General features: G+C 41.2%; 1 protein-coding gene across 5 annotated transcripts in view; it reads right to left on the bottom strand.

The window, feature by feature from the left end:
• Positions 1-23,505, bottom strand: part of LOC136433270 (pleckstrin homology domain-containing family H member 2-like) — a 69,528-nt gene that overhangs the window by 16,110 nt on the left and 29,913 nt on the right. For 2 of the 5 annotated variants that reach the window (XM_066425297.1, XM_066425300.1), the window contains exons 6-22: positions 16,620-17,446; positions 14,774-14,843; positions 13,352-13,410; positions 13,201-13,236; positions 12,537-12,735; positions 12,056-12,192; positions 11,520-11,630; positions 10,680-10,724; positions 10,187-10,273; positions 9,964-10,033; positions 9,753-9,841; positions 9,167-9,247; positions 8,477-8,656; positions 7,959-8,067; positions 3,544-3,656; positions 2,183-2,362; positions 1,110-1,301 (exon numbers count right to left, since the gene is read on the bottom strand). In XM_066425297.1, coding sequence (XP_066281394.1) covers positions 1,110-1,301; positions 2,183-2,362; positions 3,544-3,656; positions 7,959-8,067; positions 8,477-8,656; positions 9,167-9,247; positions 9,753-9,841; positions 9,964-10,033; positions 10,187-10,273; positions 10,680-10,724; positions 11,520-11,630; positions 12,056-12,192; positions 12,537-12,735; positions 13,201-13,236; positions 13,352-13,410; positions 14,774-14,843; positions 16,620-17,446 — 2,585 coding nt within the window. The remainder of the gene's footprint in view (positions 1-1,109; positions 1,302-2,182; positions 2,363-3,543; positions 3,657-7,958; positions 8,068-8,476; positions 8,657-9,166; positions 9,248-9,752; positions 9,842-9,963; positions 10,034-10,186; positions 10,274-10,679; positions 10,725-11,519; positions 11,631-12,055; positions 12,193-12,536; positions 12,736-13,200; positions 13,237-13,351; positions 13,411-14,773; positions 14,844-16,619; positions 17,447-23,505) is intronic. The other 3 variants (XM_066425298.1, XM_066425301.1, XM_066425299.1) reach the window with 3 other exon arrangements.

Raw genomic sequence — 23,505 nt, 5'->3', positions numbered from 1 at the left:
GTCATTGTATGATTTGTAGCTTTCCATTACAGATAACAGAAGAAAAATATTCATGTCACGACTTTCAATATCAACATGTATTTCATAACATTTATCGGGGTAGCTTACACTGTCATCTGTTATCCCACAGTACATGTACTATAATGGGTGTGGCTGTTTTTCCTTTAGAACACCATCTATAACCATGTTTTTCATTTTTAGACACCGTAACAGGTACCAGGCAAAGGGAGATAAGCCTAATTCGTTAAGACAAACACCAGCTGGACTTGGTGAAGGGCAATCAAGGTCAACCGCTGACTGCAGGAAATGCCCCTTCATGCCTGCACACACGATAACAGGTTTGGACTACCTACCAAAATTAGAAGATCACGGAAATTAGGTCAGATATTCACAATCTCAACAGTCATTCCATTATTCCCGACCTCAGCATGCCCAAAGGCAAAGGAAATCTGTGTTATCCAAAGGAAACACCTGATATTTATAAACCTTTCTATAAGAATTTGGGTCAAGGTTTGGCTTATTTTGAAAACAACCTTGTCCTATCCTATACTTCAGACAGAGTGTTGCTTTTACAGCTTTGACAAAACCTGTATGTTGCTGTTAGGGTGCAATTAGAGTTGCTGAATCAAGGACATGTGACAAAGTAGGGCGTGGCACCAGTGGTTGCCATGTAACAGAACTAGGAGGAAAGAGAAGGCTGAGAAACACAAGTCACTATTGGACTCCACATAGACAAAAAAACTTGAGATGGGAAATGACTGCTGAAAGGTACACTTAAGTCTCCTATGGACACATTCAATTGACAATATGCAGAACACAGCATATTTTTGTTAGTCATGTCAAGCTTATCACTACTATATTCAAACTGCAGGTAATCAGTCATAATGTGCATACCATTATCTTGTTTTAGAAGAACCGGTCATGTCAAATCATCTAAAAGTGTGAAGAAGCCATAAATTGCACCATGTTAAGTGAGGAGCAGTCAATGACAATACTCTGAGCCCATATCTATGTAGAATGGGGTGGTGGTTGTTCTTCACTGGTTAGTTTTATCTGGGTGGAGATGCAGGTTGGGTGCCAGAGTGAGCAATGACAGAGAGTTCGTCGACCTGCAAGGTTGCATTGGCAGGGTGCTGGAGCTTGGTGCCCCCCTGCTGCAGCGTCTGTTTAGGGTGCTGGCGATGGGGGGGTGGACTGGAGGAGTGTTTGGAGGAGTCCGAGGACCGGCCTCTGGTGGCAAGACTGGGACTAGTGGACGAATGAGGAGGTGTGCTCTCACCACTAGTAGAGCCGGAGCCCTTCTGGAGGAGACGTTAGAAGGAGAGAGAGAAAGAGAAGGGATGGAGAGAAAGAGTAGAAAGAATGATGACAAACATACAGAATGCATGAAGGATCTGTATGGGGGATTGCCTGAAACACTTGGATCCATTATATCATGGACAAATCATCAAGGTGTCATTGCTTCAGACAGTCCGCCTTGGGACCCAATAGCAACGGCACTGTTGCAGATGGATTATTCTAGTTGCAAAATCATCACTTTTTTGACCTTGCAATCCCAGATACAGATTCAGAGAGTTTCACTTCACTGAAATGGTAGAAGGGAATATGGACATGGAGGGAGCTGAAAGAACAACAAAGATCACAACACAGTAGCATGCCACCTTCATCATACATTGGAAAAGACATGCCTATTCCCAATGTTTTTCGAGTGCACAAGGTACTGTATGAATATGTACGCAAATAGTGCAACAAAACGTCAATATCAAAATTTCTGGTGTCTCAGTACTCTATCATACTGATATCCCAACTTTTCAAGATTGGTTTCAAATATTGGCTGATGGAAATTCACACAGTGTAAACTCCAAGGATAGAGTTCCAGTGTATACAGGCAAAAACACAAACCTGTTTGTTTGACAACTAAAGCATGGCTGTTATCATCATGCAGAAATGATGTCTCACAAACCAGGCCTCATCTAAGAGTTGAAAAACTCCAACTGTTCTACCAGGTGGATCCTATTTATCCTCATACATGTATGTACCTGTTGCCTAAGGCGAACGGTTGATAAATGCTTCAATGAGACATTTATAATTATGTAATATGCAGAAGAAGTGATAGAGGAAATGTTACATATGGTACCCATGATGATTTATTTCCTGACGACCCTGGATCTAACATCTGTACCTGTATCGAGGCCTGTTGAGGAAACTGAGGTCGTCTGCTGGTCTGCTTGATCAGCTGACAGTAGATCTCATTCTGCAGCTCCGGGTGCGTCAGACACACCTGCAGGGCATTCTGGGCCAGCGTGACGTGGTAGTCGATGGCCGGGGAGTCCAGAGGAACACTGATGAAGAGTTGGCATGACTGTCGCAGGATGGAATGGAAAATTAGCGTTTAAATTTGATTAACTTTTAATCTCTTCCTTACAGCATTTTAGGACACAGCACTTTACCACGTCATTACTCATAGTACAATATCATCAGCTTTGACAATTATCACCTATGTGAGAAAATAGGTACCTGAATGTGGACTACGTAAGCTATGTGCTTTGCTTTGTCAATGGAACGCACATTGACTTAAAATGTGATCGTACCTGGTAATATACAAATGAAGCAAGTTTCAAACAATTACTACAGACGTCAAGGAACATGTTGGTGATGTCCATTGAGTGGAAATTGAAATGAATATCAATACCAAAAGTAGTCATGTAAACTCGCCCTAGGTTAAAAAACTTACTTTTATTTTTAGCAATCGCAAACATATTGAAGAAAATTAGGAAACCCAATCTCCAATATCGGTAAGCCTCTTAATACAGGAAATGCCGGGCGCTAGTCTACACCACAAAGGCACACCTCTGGCGCTCCCTTGTTTAGAAAACATGCCCTGCAACATCAAACCAACTGTAATTCCTGCCAGCTCAGGAGCCTGGGGCAAGGCTACTTCACAGATGCTCCTACACTCCAGTTACCATGTAGGTCACTGACCTGTGAGGGTTTATTTGTCTGAGCCTCAGTAAGCAACTTGACTTACCAAGGACTACAGACAAGAACCCTTTGTGATAGTGCTCTTAGAGGAGTCTACATGAAAGAATGCCGCTACAACACCACTTAAACAACACGAACAATGCATCATCCTTGACCAACTTCTCTCGCTGCAGGGCGAGTTATTCTTTATCTCATGTTTTCTGCTTTGTACACATACTGAAAGCAGGAAACACAAGCAGTATCTAAATCTTGGTGGGAAAGATCAGATATGATTAGGACAGACACCAGACCATTTTCTCAGCCTTTCAATGCCAACTCTTATACCAAGTACTTCTTCTGAAGCCCAGAAAGTAACTATGTTATCATTTGTCCAGAAAGCCCATTGGTATGATGAAAACCACCCTATATGATTACACTATCCTAGTGTGCCAGCTAGAGAGTCTCCAATGTAAAAAAATAGGTCAGGTATGTGATGGGTCTGCAGGCTTGACAGTGAGACCAACCAAATTGGCTTGTGTAGATGGACATAAAGCAACACAGGTGAAGGCTCTTCTGTCTCACCTTGAAGAGCTTGACAGCCTCAGTTTGCAAAGCTTCAGATGGCAGGGTGGTCAGGGCTGAGGTGATGCTCTCCTTGCTATAGCACAGGGTCTGGTGCTTCCAGATGTCACTACCTGTTGAACAACAAAGATGAGGTCATGATTCACTCTAGCACTTCACAAACTTCTCCATACACCAAATTATCATGTGAGAATAGAATTTGTATAAAGATCCATAGGGCAAATCTCCAATGATCATAGTAACATGGTTCCAGCATCAGTTGTGCATTCATGTGTGAAAAAATATTTTAAAAATACACTTTTACAGACCAAAGAGACAGGCATCAAATCAATGAGGAAAGAAAATCATAACACAAATGCAACAATGATCATAACTCTCTTATATCATTTCATGATAATGATCATCACAAATTGTGAAAGTAATGTAACAGAACATCCTACAGGTAAAAACAGTATCATTGAACTCATCTCCTATTCTCTCAGTCTTATTCCTTCAAGTCTAAAATACCATGGACACACCTTTGGGACCAAAAATGTTGAGACAAATCCAGGGATTAGTATAATATGTCCTACACAAACACGAAGACACCCTGATGTTGCAAGGAGAGTGAGAAGGAGCCAGGGTGACATCCTGGACTTCTCCTGAGGTATGCAGGTGGGGCAGAGTTACAGCCCACCTGGGGGTTAGTGATGAGAGCAGGTAGAAACACTACCCCATGGAAAGACATACTTTCACTGGACATGCTGTTATGGTCTGTGTCATCAGGCTACCAGCAGTATGTACTTGTTTCCTCTGACTGTCTCTCATCTTGTTGAATATCTCTTACCAGTATAATACTTTCTCCTGACTTGCTTGAATATGATCAGTGTGTGCATCTGAAAATTGTTGAATGAAATCTTCTTAGGTCAATGTAGAGGCACATACTTGTTACAAGGACAATGCTATCAAATGTCAAGTTCTTCCCATTATTTGGTCCATTTAATGTTAAGAATGTGGCACTGACCCAGTCCTTCACAGTAATACTTATTCCCTCACATCATGAAGGCGTCCTGTCAATATGATGGCAGTGTCAAGTTCCTGAAACGTTCAGGAGAATGACAAACACTAACTTCCCATGCAAAAACATCCAAGTTTTGTAATAACAGGAAAGCATACTTCACACCCAGGAGGTTAAACCTAATAGTATGTATGTAGAGGGGATACCTTTGTTGTCAAAAACTTCACAAAAGCTGTTCACTGTTTTCTTTTTAGCAAGGTCAAGTGAGATGTTAAGAAGCACCAATGAATAGCTAACTTCCCTCTTTGAATACTGGACAGGCCAACGGGATGGTAAAGAGCACAAACAGGCAATTCCTGAGACAAAAGAATCTGAAAGGTGGCTGAGAAATGTGCACAGAAAATATCACTATCTAATACATAGACTGTGTCCCATGTGTAATATATTGAAAATGAATTTCATTTTGTGATGACTTGTCCAGCTTATAGTAAAGAAAGAGATACGATGTTACAGACTATCATTACTAAGAAAAATTTCACTCTTTCTAGTACAAAAAACGATATTTTCTATGTACTGTTGCCATGCCCAAATCCTATATTCACCTACATAGGTTTATTATACATCATTCCAAAAGCGGGACAGAATAACCCATACATGACTATATTGTAATTGATATACTGTTATATGATATTTTGTAGCTAGAATTGTAGGATAGACTAGCCTTGTAGTATTGTTGATTTAATGCAATTGTTGAGCAATAAAGCTCATTCATTCATTCATTCATTCATTCATTCATATATGATATACCACTGAATGGTTTGGAAGAGGCACTGCCTTCAAGAGACTGCATGTAATCTTAGGATGTGTAGTCCAAAAGATGGTTCAGCTTTTATCAAACTCTACCCTGATGCTATCATGTCTATCTACAGAAGATTACAATGGGTCGTCAAAAGTGGGACTTTCCCTTCCATGGGAGAGAAAGTCTTCTGCTTTCACAGCTGGGCTTTGCTCCTGTGCAGAGCAAATATCCATGGTAACTACAAACGTCCCGACCCATTCTCTGCACGCAGATTCCTGACTGCAATGAGCATATCTCCTGTGACCTAGACTGTCATATTGAAGGTTCCATTTTCACCACAAAGTACAACTGACAATGACAGTAGTTTCTGAGTCCAAGATAACACAGAAGTGGTCCACTGGCCATATGCTAAGGGTGGTATTGACAGGGGATTTAGAGATAGCCAAACTCAACTGTCTCAGGAAACGGCCTGGGAGCACACTACTCTCCAAGCAGAGGTTTGGCTCCGGTTGACGTGATTTCAGGCTTTTTTGTTGGCCTTTCTCTTTTGTCCCGTTTTCTTCATGTCACCAAGCCAAACGCAGAAAACGGGACAAAATAGAAAGCCTGACAAAAATACCTAAAATCACGTCGAAAACCAACTGGAGCTGACCTCTTCTTGGAGAGTAGGAGCTCACTACCACCTGAATTCCGATCCAGGTGTGAAGATCTACTTCACAGAAGACAGACAGGTGTCATGATAGCTATTCTATAGACCCTGCCCAGCATGGGGCCTTCTCTGTCATTGTATGTCAACGGACATGTAAAAGATCACTTTTGCATCTGCCTTCTTTTTCAAACATTGCTTTGTGAAAACAAATGAGAAAGAATGAAACGTCAAGTAGTTCTCTGTCAGCGTTCCCCCAGGCCAGCACCACCCACAGACTGCAGGTGTCTCATCACCCTAAACCACTGTAGCAGCCTCCTGGGCTCCAAGGTGAGCATTGTGTGCACAGGGATGAATTACAGTGACCTGAATTCCCCGTGTTGCCCATTGTATTATTGAAAAATTGGGCTGATCACCATGCCCAGCCAAGGATGATATAGGAGTAGGTTTTTAAACAGTCCATGCTCTTCCCATGTGTACAAACAACATACGAAACAGCTCATCCAAACAGTTTACAGAATTACAGCTGCTTCTTAAGGATATGCAAGGACCTGATTGCTGAGGAGAATTTTCTTAAATGTGTGGTTTGACTTCAGGGAGAGGTGATTTAAAAAAATTTGGGGAAAATATAGATACAGATCCAGGATTTATAAGCACTGCAAAATAAGGCGGTCAGTCCTCCAATAACTTCCTTTCAAAAGTTGGCATTTGCTGCACTTCTGTTGTCTGGAAAGCACACTGACAGGTTGACTGACAGAAACTGGTTCCATACTCCGTCCTACACTAGCTAACAATCATGTAATCCATTTGGTCCTGCCTTACTCTATTGTTGGCTGCTCCTGCCCTCACAAGACTCACAACACCATTTACTGGATATTTCATAGGGCTTGAGCAAGGATAAACAGTGAGGCTTGTGCATGCGGCACACCTTACATTGGGAGTAATCTGGGGGAAAGAAGCCTATGAACACATGAATACCCATCAGCTGACTACAGCCTGAAAATACTTCTGTACAACACTCCCTGTAAACATCAAAGTATCAAAATAAGGAACATTTGTAACAAGCCCTAACATAGTAAAACCGAACTCCATTCTGAAGTTCAAGATGTCAGGAATTTATTTCCTGTTTGTGCTTTTGCTAGTCTCCAAGCAGATGGAGGGTCTGGTGCGTATCATTAGAAAGGCATGTACAACATGCAGCAAAAGCAACTTTCTGTAGAAGAGTACAGGTATATTATGTTATTGCAACGGACAGTCCTGAACCTCCACACTAGGAGTATGTCATCACAAAGACAGCCTAAGCAACTGACACAAATCTTATTCCTTTGTTCTTGTGTTTACAGTGGCTGTAATGGGATTTTCAAAACATGCAGGGGTATCTGGGGCAAACTCTATTTACATGAATAACACAAATTACCCTTGTTTGTGATTGTTTGTCTGTGTGACATGTTTCTCCAGGTTTCACAACAAGTCTTCAGATTAGCACAAGCCAGACAAGCAGGTCAAATACATACATCTTCATGTCACAGCCTTATATCAATAGGGAACCAACATAGTAGGAGTACTTGACAGGATGCTTGAGAAACAACTGGCGAAAATGAATGAGTTGATTCCATCACTCTACCCATTATTCACTGCACAGGTTAGCTCCACTGGTACTACAATATAATCTACATTTAAGACTGTGATTAATTAAATGTTTGTGTATTTCACCCTGGGTGCCAGCCGTGAATTTTAAACATCTAAGCCCAAATCATAGTCTTAGTCTGGATGGATGTAAAAACCTGCAAAAGAATGTCTGCTTGGCCATTGTTATAAGTTTTGTTCCTGTATTTGATTTAATTGTATTAAGGTACGTGGACTCCAGAAAGAATAGTGTAAAATTTGTAAAAATTACACTAATGGAGATCTGAATAAAACAAACAAACAAACAAACAAACCCAGGGTAGAGGCAGGGTACCGCATCAGCTTACCTGGATCCCCATCCACGTCCATGAGTCTGCCGATAAGCTGCTCGTAGTCCGTGCCGATGTTACCCATCCCGCTGCCCGCCGCCACAGTCAGGTGGTACAGCCAGCCATCCTGTCAACATGGGACAGGTATTAGTACTCAATGCCAACAATGTACAAAAAGGACGAAATTCTGTCATTTCTTAACCAGCATCGTCAAATTGTTGCTATCACAAAACATACATTTCAGAACTGTGTGGAAACATGAATAATCTGTAGCTTTAAATTTGGAGTATGCTCATGTCTATAAGCTGTTGTCATGGAGCAGACCTGGTTGAAACAAAGTTATGCAGTACTACCATGGAAGGGTTGTAGCAGGCCTAGATTGTAGGATGACTCTGGTGGTACATGTAATTACTCTTTCTTATGTTACCTTACCCTATTAAAGCTGATATTGATGATCGTACCATTACGTTGGATTTACAAGCAGACTGAAGTTGTCACAATATATTCCACATGTCTCAAGTGCACATATAACCCACCTTCTCCTGTTTGTTGTTGATGAGTAGGTAGGTTGGGCCCTGGTCCTTGGCAGTGATACAGACTGTGTGGTGTGTGGTCGCCCCTCCCTTCTCCATTGTCTCATATTCCTCATCAGAGTCAAACGATCTGTCGATTTCCTCCACCCTGGCATCTCGCATGTTAATCACACCAAGAGGAACCTGGAAATTGAAGACAGGCTTGTGATATCATTTAAACAATGTTTGCTCTGATATATCAAGTACTTTGATGTTACAAAAAATACACATTTCATTATTTCCTCAACAACCTTTCTCTTCTTGAGATAGTAAATTTGAAGTGGTGTCTGTATTTTTCATTCATCACAATTTCTTTCTTACCACCAGTTAGTTTGAAAGTTATACTGACTGCCACTCTGCACCTGAAAAATAGAGGTGGTGGTTCAACTAATGCCTAACTCAATGGTACTGCATGTGAGGCATGCGTTTTGCCTAACTAGGTATGCTGTTACAGTTTGCCTAACTACTCAAATACATAACAGCCTTGTTTTCAGCCAGCCATACACATTGATTGATGCAAGTAAAACAGCTGAAGGAACAGTTAGCACAACAAAGTCTTCATTTTGAAACTTTCTTAAAAACTGCTAGAATGGACTTCAATTCATCCCTGTAAAACAGTGCTATGGCCTTAGAAGTGACAACAACCTTCTCTACCTTGTCCTCCTGGTGCTTGAAGTAGCACAGCATGCGCCCCTTCAGCACGCACCAGCACCGCTTGGAGTGTCCGTGCTTCACCTGTCCACCAATCAAAACACAGCAGTTAGCCTTGGCGAGTTCAACCTTTTCTGGCTGAAATATGACTTACTTCAAGTGTACTTTTGCCACTTGTTCTGCTACAGACGATAGGACTCTACTAGGAGGGTCACTTATGAACACTGAGATGTAATGGCTACTTGAATTGTTATGCTAAATATACTGTACAAGTAATGTATGCCACCACTGACAAAATCCCCCAATTTGGCTTTAGGACCAAATTTCATATTTTGTTTTTAGTCTGACTAATCTGCTCCTGACTTACCAGAAAGGGATGACTTGTCTAATGTAAAAAGGATTTGGGGTTTTAAAGTTCACAAATGCAATAGTTTACATAACTCTATTGGTACATTTTCTTACGGTGGTCATGGAGACCTGTATATATGACTGATCACAGCAGAAGAACACTGTGTGCTTTATATAAATCCTTCTAACTACATAAGGAAACTGCGAGAGGAAAAACGGTATACAAAGGTGAAATTCCCACCTTGGTGACCCATCCCTTAATGACGGGCCTGCCCTGGGCCTGCTCGAACAGTGGGCTGGTCGCATATCTTCTCAGAACATTCTGCAGCACTGGAGAAAATACACATCATGATAAGTACCAACCTACAGTAGGTACACCACTGCATTGTAAACTTCAAAATTGCAGATTACCCTTCTCCCTGCTGACTGGGCTGAAACTGATGCTGGCTCACCTCTGATCCACTCCTCCATGGCGGAGGTGGAGTCAGCTGTGAGGTAGTACGTCTTCTTCTCAGTAACAATCTGGAAAGGAAAAAATAAATTATTTAATTAAATTAATCTTTTAAAAAACACCTTAATTCACATTTAAAAAGCCTCCCAAAAGTGGAAAATCTCAGGAAATGAAAAAAAAAACTCAATATAAAGAAATATGGGTTTGAATATTATTTCTTATACCTCGAAAGTGCAGTTCCCTTCCGTTCTCGCAATCTTGCACAGTCCGTCCAGCTCTATCCTTCCCTGAGGCTTCCGGTGCACATCACTCTGGGGAGGGCATGATAGCAGTGACCAACACAGTTCTGCCTAACTCTGTTATTAACCCTCTCCCTAACTGTGCGACCCACACCACATCAGCAGCCTTACAGTGTTGTGAAGTTAGGCGTAACTGCAGCGTGTTATATTCCCTGACGCAACTACACCGTGGAGCAACAGCACCAGCCATTTCACCTTACTGCACAGCAAAACCTGCCTCAAAGCAAAGCATGTGTAGGGATGGTGTCAATGGCTTCTTCATTGACTCTTCATTAAGACAGGCTCAATTAGACTTGGATTGTTGTTAGCACATAACTTTGACACCATCCCTACAAGAAGCACAGTGTTACCAGATCTATACCTTCAACCCTTGAAAAATGTGCCACAGTCTCGCAATTAGAACAACCGTCTAACATACTTGTCTAGACCTGTGCAGGAATTTAAGCTTGAGAGTCCACGGTTCCTGTACAATAAATAAGTGATTACTTTTCAAAATGACAAAGATGGCCGAGCAAGTCCATATAAGACCTCTTTGAGCTCGTTTCCTGATAGATAGTACATCAACTATATAATGTACATGTAGTTCCTTTAGAATGTTGCATATGAATCAATAAGGCCTGAACTGTTAATCAGTAACTGTTTGTCACTACAAAGTATTATGGTGTGGAAAGCATTAGGCAAAGTTTATTTGCCATGCAAGCAATAACAGCAGCTACAGTAATTCTTATTTTCATGGAACAAATGCTAAACTGTAACTTATGTCATTTGGTGGATTCACTCAGTCCATGGAGGTTTAATCTTGCTCAGTCATTACTGGAGCTACTATATAGTCGAAAAGTCCCTAGTTACAGTTTATTTCAAAATGACTTTTGGACTTTTCCAGCAGTCCCAAACCACCTGGACATGTACGTGTCACAGAGACCTGTAATGTTACTTGCTTTATCTGTTACATGGTAAGGTTCTCCCTTCATTCTGTCACACACAAATCAAGGTACATCTATCATTGAACATCTTCTCTACCGTAGATATACAAAACAGTAAAACAAAATGCAAAAAAGGGGGAAAGACAGTGGTTTAACAACTCCCCCCCCCCCCTTATACTTTAATCTTCTGTTTCTCTGTATTCTAAAACTGCTGGAGACCACATCCATATTTTTGTTTGTTTTCATTTTCTTGCTGTCATGCTCCTTATCCATTTTTTCTAGTGAATGCCCTAGACATTCCAAATAGTGTCTTGTTGTGCTATAGATGTACTTACAGGTGACTTGTAGTAGGAGAGCTCCCCATTCCTCAGCACAAACCATCTCCTCTTCCAGCACTTCAACCTGCCGCCCAGCTTAGTCAGGTAGCCACACTTCTCCAACGTTTCCTGAGGAGGACATGTGAACATCAGCCTCCATCTTAATCTGTCCCTCAATGCCAAGATTACTTCTGGATACCCGGTAGTGGTCTTTAAAACAATACCAATACAACTGTATCATTGCTCAAAAGAACATGCTGATTTTTCACACCTGCAAATAAACGTAGTGTATTAAGTGGTGTATAGAACTTGTCAGGGTATTCAAAGTCACACATGTACGGTGAGGTATTATGTGATCATTAATTGTTATACGCTTACTAGTAACAATTGCTCCTGTCTCCAGTGTGCCATACTCAATTAACAATGATGTGAAGCAACGCTTCTTGCTTTTGATACACTGGGTAGTTGTAACTCTGCAAAAAGAATCTATTAACATGCAGCCAGTATGCCTAGCTAGTGTGTATGTGGCCATGTTTTGCTGTGCCTCTCCTCACCCTTCTCATGTTCTCTGTGGTGTAAGCAGCACACGTCTTGAGCAGCTTGTTCTCCGGTTCTGAGTGGTCGCTGTCGGTGGACATGGCATCAGGAGGGATGGCGTAGTCGTCGGAGCTCGTGGACTGCATGGAGACAGCTGGGGGAGGGGGGGTGGAATTCACATCACAACAAGCTTACAAAAAGGCTCAACACAATCGTCTGTTACAAAAAGTCATACTACAATAATCTAAAAATCTACTGATGTAAACATATCTTAAACGTTGCTGACACCAGCAATCGTTCTTAGGGTCACCTTTTGTCTGTGGAAAAAAACTTCAAGTAAAATTGTATTGCACTGTTTGCACGATAGAAACCTTTAAATGTTTGGCTTAGTGAAGTACAGAACAAAACCAACATGTTTCTAGTTTACAGGAAATGTTTCATAGTCATACACAGCTATAGAAATCAGTGGGCGAGGATAAGTGTGAGAATATCCCTCACCTCTCTTGACTGCGCCTGAGCTGCTGGGACTGCCCTGTTTCCTCAGCGCCAGGGAGGCAGGAGATCCCGGGCCGGCCGGGGGGGCTCCTGTAGGGTCCAACCCAGGGACATAGGACGACGTCGGGGTCACCCCACCCTCCTCTTCCGAGGAATCTGTGGACTCATCTGTGAACGGCGTGTTTCTGATCTGAGAGGCTTTCTGTGTAAGGAAGGAGATGAACAGGACATAACTAGATTTAAATTGAATCACATGCAGGTCATGGGTATCAGCATTAATACATTACAGTTCTAAGCTGTCTTTGTCTTTCTTCTCTGTACTGGGAAATGAATGCCTTCTTTGTACTAAAAAGGCATCCTTTGACATATTCAATTTACATCCTTCCAATTGATATCCTTTTATGAATCACTTCACTAATAGCCTGCTCTAGGGTGCAGGCATTGACAATGGCCAGGCAAAGGCCTATTCAACTTCAAGTAAATAGTAAAATTCTTCCCCTTTGTCAGTTGAAGTGGCATATCACTTATTTGTGCAGTATTGCTGAGACATTTAAAAATCCTGTCCCACTGATCTCAGGTATTTATCTAACCTACATCTACCAAAGCGGTAGACAGTCAGGTTCAATTTGCACTCTTTTCTTCAAACACGGTACAATAATTGACTTACCCCTTTGATCGTTGTAAAAACTGGAACCGTCAGACTCTGTAATACAAACAAAGGCAATGTTACACAAAAGTGGGCTCAAAGAAATGTTTACAAAGAAGAGCAAAATACAAGTAATTGTTGAATAATTCCTAATAAGGCTGTTTGGTTTTACCTTAAAGCTGTGATCTGTGTACAGGCCATGTGCTGTGTGATAAACTGGAATACTGGAATCTGAAACACAACCAGGCCACAATGAAGTCAATGTTAGGGAACCATCATCAGCAAACCTAGCTGAAAACGTAATGTTTACAACAGGCACAACAATACAAAAAGGAACAAACAGTTCCTTAAGGGAACTTATTACAAAAAGGATAAAGACAAAGAGGCCTAGAGTCTCTGTATTCAAACTAGAAAAGCATTGTTCCTACAAGAGAACTGTCAGGTACTGTTTTAGCTTCAAATTCTAAAAGAATTGACCTTTTCAAACAGATCAAAAAATTATTTGAACGTGCTACAAGTCCTGTGCTTGTCCTGAATCTATGGCTATGGCAAAACCAATACTTACTCCTTCCCCCATGATATCATAATTCTAATGAAGCAAACTTCACAAGGCAGGGAAGGATGTAACAGGCTCTGGCCTCTCAGATATCACAGGCCTCAGAAGGAGATGCAGTCTTTTAAATTTGAGGCATGTTTGGACAGAGCTGATAAAGACAGTGCTTGAAGGATACCAAATTTGCTGTTGGATATTATTTGGAATATTTCTAGATTAAGCTTGTATTGAAGTGAAAAACAATAGAATATTACCAAATTATTAGATATACATGTATGTTAGGGAGTTTTATATATTGGACAATATCAAAGTTGCGTTTGACCAACAGTAGTTGCCAGTGTTGACCTCCTTGTTTGGTCACTACAAATTATTTATCATGTACAGACATTGTCTCATCTGGCCTAAATATTGTAGGCATACACAAATCATCCCAAGCTATCTATTCTTATATAAACTGTTTGTACATGCATAACAAGACAGGAAACAGTAAATAAACCAAGGTTACGTTCATTTTTAAAATGTACACATTATCTGATAACACACGGTTCATAAAAATTTTGTTTCCTTCTTGCCCACTGCCAAAAATATTGTTTGACAGGTGACTACATTCTGGCTGCAAACTACCTGCAGTCAGAACCCTCCTGTTATCATGGCAAACACAGGCCACTGCCTCGTGACAGATTAGCATGTCTGGAGTGCTTCCTGTTGTGGTTCTATTTCAAAGGTTATATGACTGCGTAGACTGCGATGGCATCTTTCATATTAGGATTACAATAATAATGATAATTGATACACAGTAAGACAAGAAGAAAATATCAAATTCCACGAAATCACAATATAAGCCTTATATTTTCTATTCCTTATGTAACTTTCTTGGAGATACAATTATAGACAAAGAAACATGGAGGAGAAATTTGGGGCTCGCCCAAGACAAAGTTTACGATACCACAATGCCTGTGGTATATTCCTATATAAATGAACATCATCACAATGATTTATATATCTATACATCATAATTAACCTGACTATAAAGGTACTCACATCTGTGCATTCCGTTCAGGTTCTCCGAAACCCGAATCCCTCCCTTTGCGAGGTCGTATATTCGGTTTTCCTGCAGACCCGGAAGCGGAGAGAAGAAGGAAGTGAGACTTAGTCATGGCATCAAACATCTCCTGGGCCACAGGCATGTATCAAGGAGTCCGGCCCAGGATGTGGGATTTCAAAGGGGTTTGCCTGAGCATGCTCCTATTTCCATACAGCTATTGTATCATAAAACTGTAGCGGTCCATGTTATAAACCATATACTGCTACACATATTTACCAGGCATAAAATCTAGCACACGTACAGTACCCTACTCGCAATAATGATGGATGATGCTCACCTATGTAAATTCTTGACTTTGTTGGGTCATAATTTCTATTACAAAGTGCATTATACTTTAATACTAGTAATAGCCTTGTTTGAAATGATTTCATATCAGAGTGAATCTTGAATCATTAAGCTAACGACTCAGAATAGAACATATTGAGCCATCCTTCATACTTGTCTTCACAATGTTACAAATTAGAAGAGGATATCTTAAGACTCAATAGTCAAGTTGGATGTGTTTAAAGATCACAGGTGCAAGTCTTCATCTGGGTGCGTTGACAGACCAGACCAAGAATCAATCCCTGGATTTGTTCCTAGTATTATTGTGCAAAAAAACAAGGGCAGTCCTGAAGGACAGGTCGGCAGCAAACAGGACATGCCAACTTCCCACTTTCAACCTGTGTCAGGGTCTATTTGCTTTGCTAAGAAGAATTTATGGGCTGAAACTTTCTCACCCCTTTAGTGCAGGTGTCATGATTTTAAAAACAGACGGTATTAAAAAAGATTAGGCTTGATATTGTCTGGCTTCTACTACACTTAGCATGCTTACCATTGTCCAGCACTAACAAGAGTCTTAGTCAAAAGTGCCCCCTAGTGATTGTAAATGGAATAGCAGCTACAGAGTCCAACAGGGTACCAGGTCTTTCCATCTGAATTTACTGCAAGATTCTATACAGGCTTATACTTTGTCAGTTTGTGTGCCTTTTCTTCAATATAACTGTAGCAGTTCAATACAGTTGTAGCCATTTCAAAGTTCTTATAAAGCATCAAGCCATTGAATACCTATGTCCACTACATGTATCTGCTACCTAATTTTAATTAGAATACTAAAACTCTACACCAAAACCTCCTGATGCCAATGAAGAGAAGCAATTGAAAGGCAGTTGGTACACACATGAAAGTGATTGTTCCCACCTTGCCCAGCTAACAGCAGAGGGATAGTCTTTCACTGGTACATGAGGGCATTTTTATGAGGTGAGCTCATGGTTGAGCCTGTCAGGCACTCCAAAAACACATAAATCTTGTCCCCTGTGTATGTGTTTCCAAGTGTAAACTTGCCTTCAGGAACCCTAATTTGGAAGTGTTCTACCAGATACACAAGGAGCCTGACTATATCTCATACATGTATGTGGAAACCATTTTCTTGAAGTGTGGTGTGCAATGTGTTTTATGCGGCAGAGACTGTCAATCTCATATGATATAGGACTGTTTAGCCATAGTCGATACTGTAGAATTTTACCGTGGTCAATATTGACCGACGGAGGCCACATCTATATATATGGCAATAAAGTAATGTTTTCTTAATCTCCTGCAACGCTTTTATTTCAGAGAATGTGGGAAACCAGTGTTGCCTTCAAAACAGATTAAGAGATCTTATGCATTATGAATACTACGGGTAATGACACATGGCCAACATATTATTCTATGGTATGTCACCAACAACAAGGCAGAAAAAACAGATCTTCCGCACATGTCTATAGAGCAAACAGACAATGCGTCATCTGCAGTAGTACTTACCCATGATGGGAATCTGTGCTGTGGAGGAGTTGGGGGCTTGTTTTGCGATCCCTGAGGGCCAAAACTTTCACATCTCTTCTTCTCTGGACTTCCTCTGGGGGACGACCTGTCGGCCTTCTTCTGAATTCCTTCAGGTGCTGACACCGAAAATTCCATCTTTTCTGACAGTTTGTGTTCTGTACTGGACTTCCTGCCCTGCTTTTCTGACTTCTGTCTGGCAGGACTCAACGGGAAACAGCTCACACTGCGAACAGGGATTTTTGTAGGACTCTTATCGGGTGACAACTTTCTCCTTGTGGAGGAGTGAAGGTTTTCCTTCATCCTGGGCAAAGTCATGCTAGCGGTGCCTGGAAGGGGGGTGGTGGGACGATTCTCAGGGGTGGAGGGTGGGGCTTCAGGGGGGAGAGGGCTTAACGGTCTTTCCACTGGTGATATCTTAGCTTGTGATTCACTGGAAGACGAGGAAGAGTCCAACCTCTGCAGTTCAAACTTTTTGTACATCTGCTCCTCAATCAGACTGTCAGACGAGACCGGAGTCAGAGCACACTCACTCTCCAGGTCCATTTTCTCCTCCTCAAAATCATCCACAGCGTTCAGAATGAAGTTCTCTGGCTTGTCCAGGTCAGTCTCTAATACTCTGTCCTGCTCTGAGAAGTTGATGGTGGCTTCTCCGTCAGGCTCGTGGTCTCGGACCATGGAGGTGTGAGGAGCGGGTGGGACGGAGGGGCTGGAGGGCCGGGCCACCTGCGGGACACCTCCGCTCACACCTGCCGGTCCAGGGGAGCTGCAGCCGGTCACAGGGACAACTGCAGACTTGGTCTGGCTTTCTGCAAAAGTAAAGATAGGTTTTTGATATAACTTGATAGAACAAATATTATATCTCATTACAAATACATATAGACCATAGTGTTCAGAGTCAAATACATAACAGTTGCATTTTTCTTGAAAGATGGACTAGACAAGCACACAGAGAGGCCAAGTTTCCATCAGGTCATGAAAAACATGTCCTAGACATCTTATAGTTCAGATCTAAGAACTCACTCACTCACTCACTCACTCACTCACTCACTCACTCACTCACTCACTCACTCACTCACTCACTCACTCACAAACTATCTCCATAGCTAAGAACTATCAACATGTATACAGCCAAACTTTGACAAGTATCACCTATTATGTTCATCTCAGCATGATTTTGCACACTTCCATTTTACACAAGGGGTGTGGGAGGACATAGGAAATCTTTGTGGGCACTGGGGAGCTAGAGGGCAAGGCCAAGACCTCGGAATTGTGGAAAAACACAGAACAGCCATTGTCCACAAAATAGAGTCATAGCAACTGTTCTATGTGGTGGAAACATTCCTTGGAAGAATGCCAAGGTCCAGCTGATGAACTTGTAACTCAAGTTCAGCCATGAGCAGATCCCAGCAGAGTGAGATTGAAGTTTCCATCATTTCAGATATGAGAATCCAGTTACTGTAATCTAGTTAATGCACAATGCTGGTCTATCCTGGTCTGTATAGATCAATACATTACATTATTAAGAGGGTCTCTCTGAAGTCTGCCTACTCAGTCATTGCTCTTACATATGTGTATATATGCATGACAAATCTTTCTACAGTTCTACATTTGATAGATTATCCCCTGATTGAAGCTGGCTGGAGACAGTTGCTTCAGTTATATCTCCATCTTGTCTCATTACGGCTGCCTCATGGGGACAATCACTGCTCCGTGGCTCAATATACATTAATGAATCTCTATTTGTACAGGGACCCAAAATTCATCTCCGTGACAGCATGAAACTTTCCAATCATGTTAAGAATGTTGATATCTGCAAAAGTTCTTCAAGCCGGCTAGTGTTACCTGTAAAGAGTTTACTATATAAAAAACAAAAACAAAGATGTTTCACACCACCTTCGCACTATGTTGTACCCCTGTATAACTGATTAGTTGCCCCTACATGGACGCCTCTTCATTACAGTTATCCTGTTATTTCTCATTACAGTTATCCTGTTATTTCTCATCACAGCTCTGCCCCTATGTCAAGGTTAGCAACCCTGTGGGAGTATTATATTATTTGTATCACTAATTGCTTATGACTGCTGACATATAACATTATGATGTAGCCTCTTGTTTAAAATGCTACAGGTGGTGTATATTTGGTAGCATCATTATGTATTGACGCTTTTACATTTAGTGTTTAACACTGTCCAACCAAGAAAACTGGTTTGATGATTTACATGTCAATAACAGTTTTTTTTCCTACTTTTTCTAAGTCTTTCTTTGCCAAATATCTTACAACATTAACCTGGAGAATGTTGACATGTTACCAACATTCTAAAGATATTGTGCTCATAAAAATGCTCATGCGTACATTGACATAAGAAAGCTTTTACATGCATGTTGACCAATGGGTATATCAAGACCCTGAGGGGTGGTGTTGATTGATACAAATGTTCCTCTGAGGACAGTTTGAACTTGACTTTCACCTTGGATGACCTCATCAGAGCCCTGGCTTTTAACTCCAGGAACTACAATATTCCCTATGTGGGAACTGTGATGTTATCGTAAGGTTCCATTGGCAATGATGGAATCCATATTGAAGTTCTGAAGATAACAAAAGCCAGAGGTGACCTTGAAGTCTTACATAAGCCATGATCCAGCAGCTGGGAAAGGAAATATTTGCTTTAAGTCACTTGCTGGGGCTTTCTTTATTGGTGGAAGATGTGGGAACCTAAGGAAGGGGTGGGTGGGAGAGGAGTAGGTGGAATTTGGCTCAGACAGGAACATATGCAACAATGTAGGGTCGACTTGACGTAATCTAACTTTGTACTTGGATGTTGTCTGTTGGACTAGGAACTGGAAATCTCCTTTGAATAAAGACTGTCAAGACTGATTTGGGTTTAGCCATTTGATAACAGTTACATAGAACAATATAATCAAACTCCAAATTCAAATAACATAACTCATATTGCTTCAGACATCTCTACATTTATAACAGTGATAACAATTATTAATATTTAACTTCAAACTTATACAAATTTGGATTTTTTGTGAAATGTCGTAACAGCAGTGAGTGCAATAAGCTTGTACCACAAGGGAAGAAGGTTCTGATTAATGCATGTTTGTTATTAAAACTTACATCAGAGTACTGACTTCCTGTATGTGTGTGTTCCACACTGTGGTAAGGTGTTATGACAGATGAGGGGAAAGAGTGTTTTACATCTAACACACAGCCTCAGTTTCTCATGTACCGATGACCTATTCAAACCTCCTGGTAGATGGCAGACTTCTTGCTCAAAAGAATACTGACTGACAGAGATGCCTGAGACGTGATTTCAAAAATTGTACAATATTCTATTCAATGTTGTTACTTTCGCTAAGAAAGTTATGTTTTCAGGTGCGTGTGTCTGTGAATTCTCTGCGTGTGTGTTCGTCTGTGGACAGCATAACCTGAGAAGTTGTGGATGGATCTTGATGATATTCGGTATGTTGGTGGGGGTTGGCGACTTTCTATGGTACTGCAGCAGAACTTCCGGTTTTGATATCTTATGTTTTGGACTTGCTATGGTGATGATTTTTGCTTGGCAGGTAGCTCTTGTGCTCAGGAAAAAGTGACATAAGTTTGGACCCTCATCAATTTTTGTTGGAACTGCAGGGGGTATTGCAGCTGCAAACTTTGAAACAGGATAAGTCAAGAAGGGATAAACTAATTTTTCTGATTTTTGACCTCATGTTAATTTTGATGAAGAAACAAACACAATGGCGTTAATCATACAAATAAGTACAGTCAAACCTGCCTAGGCGACCACCTTTTCAACGCGACCACCTGGCCATGGCGACCGCTTTTTCTCGGTCCCGAAAATTTTCCCCATAGGCACAAGCATTAAGCTGCCTGCCCAAGGCGACCACCCGTCCAACGCGACCGCGACCGCCACGAATTGGGACCGCACAGAGCACAATCCCTGCCCATGGCGGGCGCCTAATTTTCAAGCGTGTGGTGACATCGGATCATTTTGCTTTCGGATTTCACGGAAATGTTTTCAAGACTTTGAAGGACAAAAATAAGGACAAAAATATATGGAATAGCAATGTTATAGCATCGATTCCTCCATGAAGTGTTTTAATAAAACGTTTCCCCTATAAACATTGTAAAGACAAATGTTTGTGATGTTGTTGTGCCTATCGTATTTTTATAGTTTACCGCAAACTCAGTTCGGTTTAAACTCAATTTTCAGAACGAATACGTAGTGCATGGCGTCAGATTTCACAGAAATTACTCTCTATTTCTTGTATTTTCAACAAAAATGTGTCTGTGTCTTACTAAACTCCGCCGAAAAATGACTTCGCGGCGGGCAAAACATCGGGCGAGAAATGTTGTTCCTCGGTCCCGACGCCCGATCTTGGATTTGGGGCGGCCCGGCTTTGGCGTACCGCTGACCTTTCTAAAACACGATGCTTTTGTGTATGAACGTTTACGAATACTCTAGTTATTTATGAAAATTAATATTCTTATTTTCTTTTTATTTCCATGAATCTCACAAACCTTTATTGGACGCTGTGCGTTCTGCTGCACTGACTAATACCTTTCGATGCGGTCGCACAGAGCTTGGCGGCGCGACGAAATCTCACCGTTCCGTTTTCATCTTTAGTTGTCAGATCGAAAACTTTTTGCCCCTTTTTATCCAGCGGTCGGCGCCACAAAAAAGGCTGCGGCCAGCAGGTGTTTTCTAGGGATTTGTCTTAGGCCTTAAAACTTCGATGATGTGCGTGTGTGTGTGTATTATTCAATGTAACGTGTGAATGTGGGAGGGCGCTGCGAGGCATCAATTTGTAGCCATTGTTTTGTAGTCAAAATTATGACGAAAATTTGTACACGATGTAGCGGTATACAATTATTACAACGATAACGGAAAATGTAATTTTTGTAGGATCTTTCTGTCAATGAGAATGGAACCTGGCGGGGGTCGCGCTGTCTAAATTCACATAATTTTCCATCCATTTACGTACTGTATTTGAAAACCTCGACCTGGAAACATGTGAGTGGAATCCTCTTCATGGCGACCACCTGTCCATCGCGACCGTTTTTGCTCGGTCCGCCGGGTGGTCGCCTTGGGCAGGTTTGACTGTACTTGATTTGCATAATTGATCAGGAAAATTTGTGTGTACATATACATATTATTTCTAACTTGGTTCGAGAGGAACATCTATGGGTATATATAATACAAATCATGACCTAATTTGCATAATTAATGTGGCAATTGTATAATATCTTCCTGAAGAAGGATATTTGTGTACATATGTGATTTGGAAGGAGGAGATAATGAATTCACTAAGAGTTGTTTTCACTTTTACCATTTATAAACTCATTTATAAACCAATCCTTGTCAAGGCTGTACAGTGACATTTTGCGTATCACTTTATTTGAGTAATATAGCTCTTACACAAAGTTGTAGGACAGACTTCCTCTTTGAGCTGGGAAAATGAACCACACACTTTGCCCATGTCTATACAATATGTCATGAGGCTGTTAGTGGGTGTGGCAATGAACATTGTCAAGACCAGTAGCTGGATGTCTGGAACAATTTCATACTGTCAAATCACCCCAGTTTTGGTGTTTCTTTTGTAAATTGTGATATAATTTGTATACGATATATCATCTAGTCAGCAAAAGATGGAATGACAACATATGTTACGTGGCTGTCATCCAGACATGCCAATGTTGATTCAACATCCTCCATGTCTTCATTAGACGTTTTGGCAGCTTTGCAGCTTGGGAGAAAATACCAGCCAAGTTCATGGACAAGTTCACCACACAGTTGTTAGAACTGGGGTTGCTTTCCTAATGTGTGTATTGGGTGTCTTGTTGGGCTGGTGGTGTGGGTGGGGGGTGGAGAGGGGCGGACTGGGGTCAGCAGTATTGGCTGCAGTGGTGGCTGATCCACCACAGATGTGGGGCGACTGTGGTGTCATGTCTAACATGGAGCAATATCATTGTTGGGAGAAGACGCTCCTAATTGCAATGATTCTTGTCTCTGTACAATCCAAAACATGGGTTACACAATAAAAGATGTTCCTTACAGCTATTTCACAGAGGATGCAAGAGGCACGGCATATCATGATCATATATGGGGGTTTGCTTAAGGTAGCGTTTGTATGCTAGTATGTATGTGGTTTAGCAGCATAATTCAAAAAGCTATGAATGGATTGTCATGAAATTTGGATTGTGGTCAGGTCTTGCCTTATAATTAGATTTTGGGCCCACTGCCAGCTTTCCTAGGTACTGCACCAAAACTTCAGCTGTTGATATTTTGTGTTCTGGAGAAGATAATGGTCTTCGTAACAAGACCACTCTAATCCAACAGAAAGTATAATCGGTGGGTGGATTTTACGTGACATATGAGAGCATTTCTGAATTTACCATGATACGTAACAGTAGCTAAGAAATTTCTATGATTTGCAATGCATTATTACCCCCCAGGCAGACCTCCATATTATTTGTATATTTGTATTACACACATTATGAATTGCATAGCTTTGGTTGAAAGCTTGAAACCCTCAACTACATACATATGCATTTGTCATGTTCTTCCAGTAGTATTGCTTGTAGCAGTTTTCCTGTCAGAGACCTTAATTTTAGACACTTGTGGGAACATGCAAGTTGCAAATACATTCAGTGTTAAGAGAAAAAACAGTGCCCTCGACCTGAAGTCTACTCTGCAGTATGCTATATCCTGTAGAGTTCTTCACAACATCTGAACATTCTTGCCAATAGCAGCTGATAACTATCAGTAGGTTGAAATACCTTTTTGAATTGTGCGGAATGTGTTGCTATGTTGACATGGTAACAGTCTAATTAGTTTCTGCCACAACTATATTCCTGACT

The sequence above is a fragment of the Branchiostoma lanceolatum genome, chromosome 4 (genome assembly GCF_035083965.1).
Source record: "Branchiostoma lanceolatum isolate klBraLanc5 chromosome 4, klBraLanc5.hap2, whole genome shotgun sequence".
NCBI lineage: Eukaryota > Metazoa > Chordata > Leptocardii > Amphioxiformes > Branchiostomatidae > Branchiostoma > Branchiostoma lanceolatum.
Note: the sequence above shows the minus strand (reverse complement) of the source record. Positions and strands in the feature narration are given on the sequence as shown.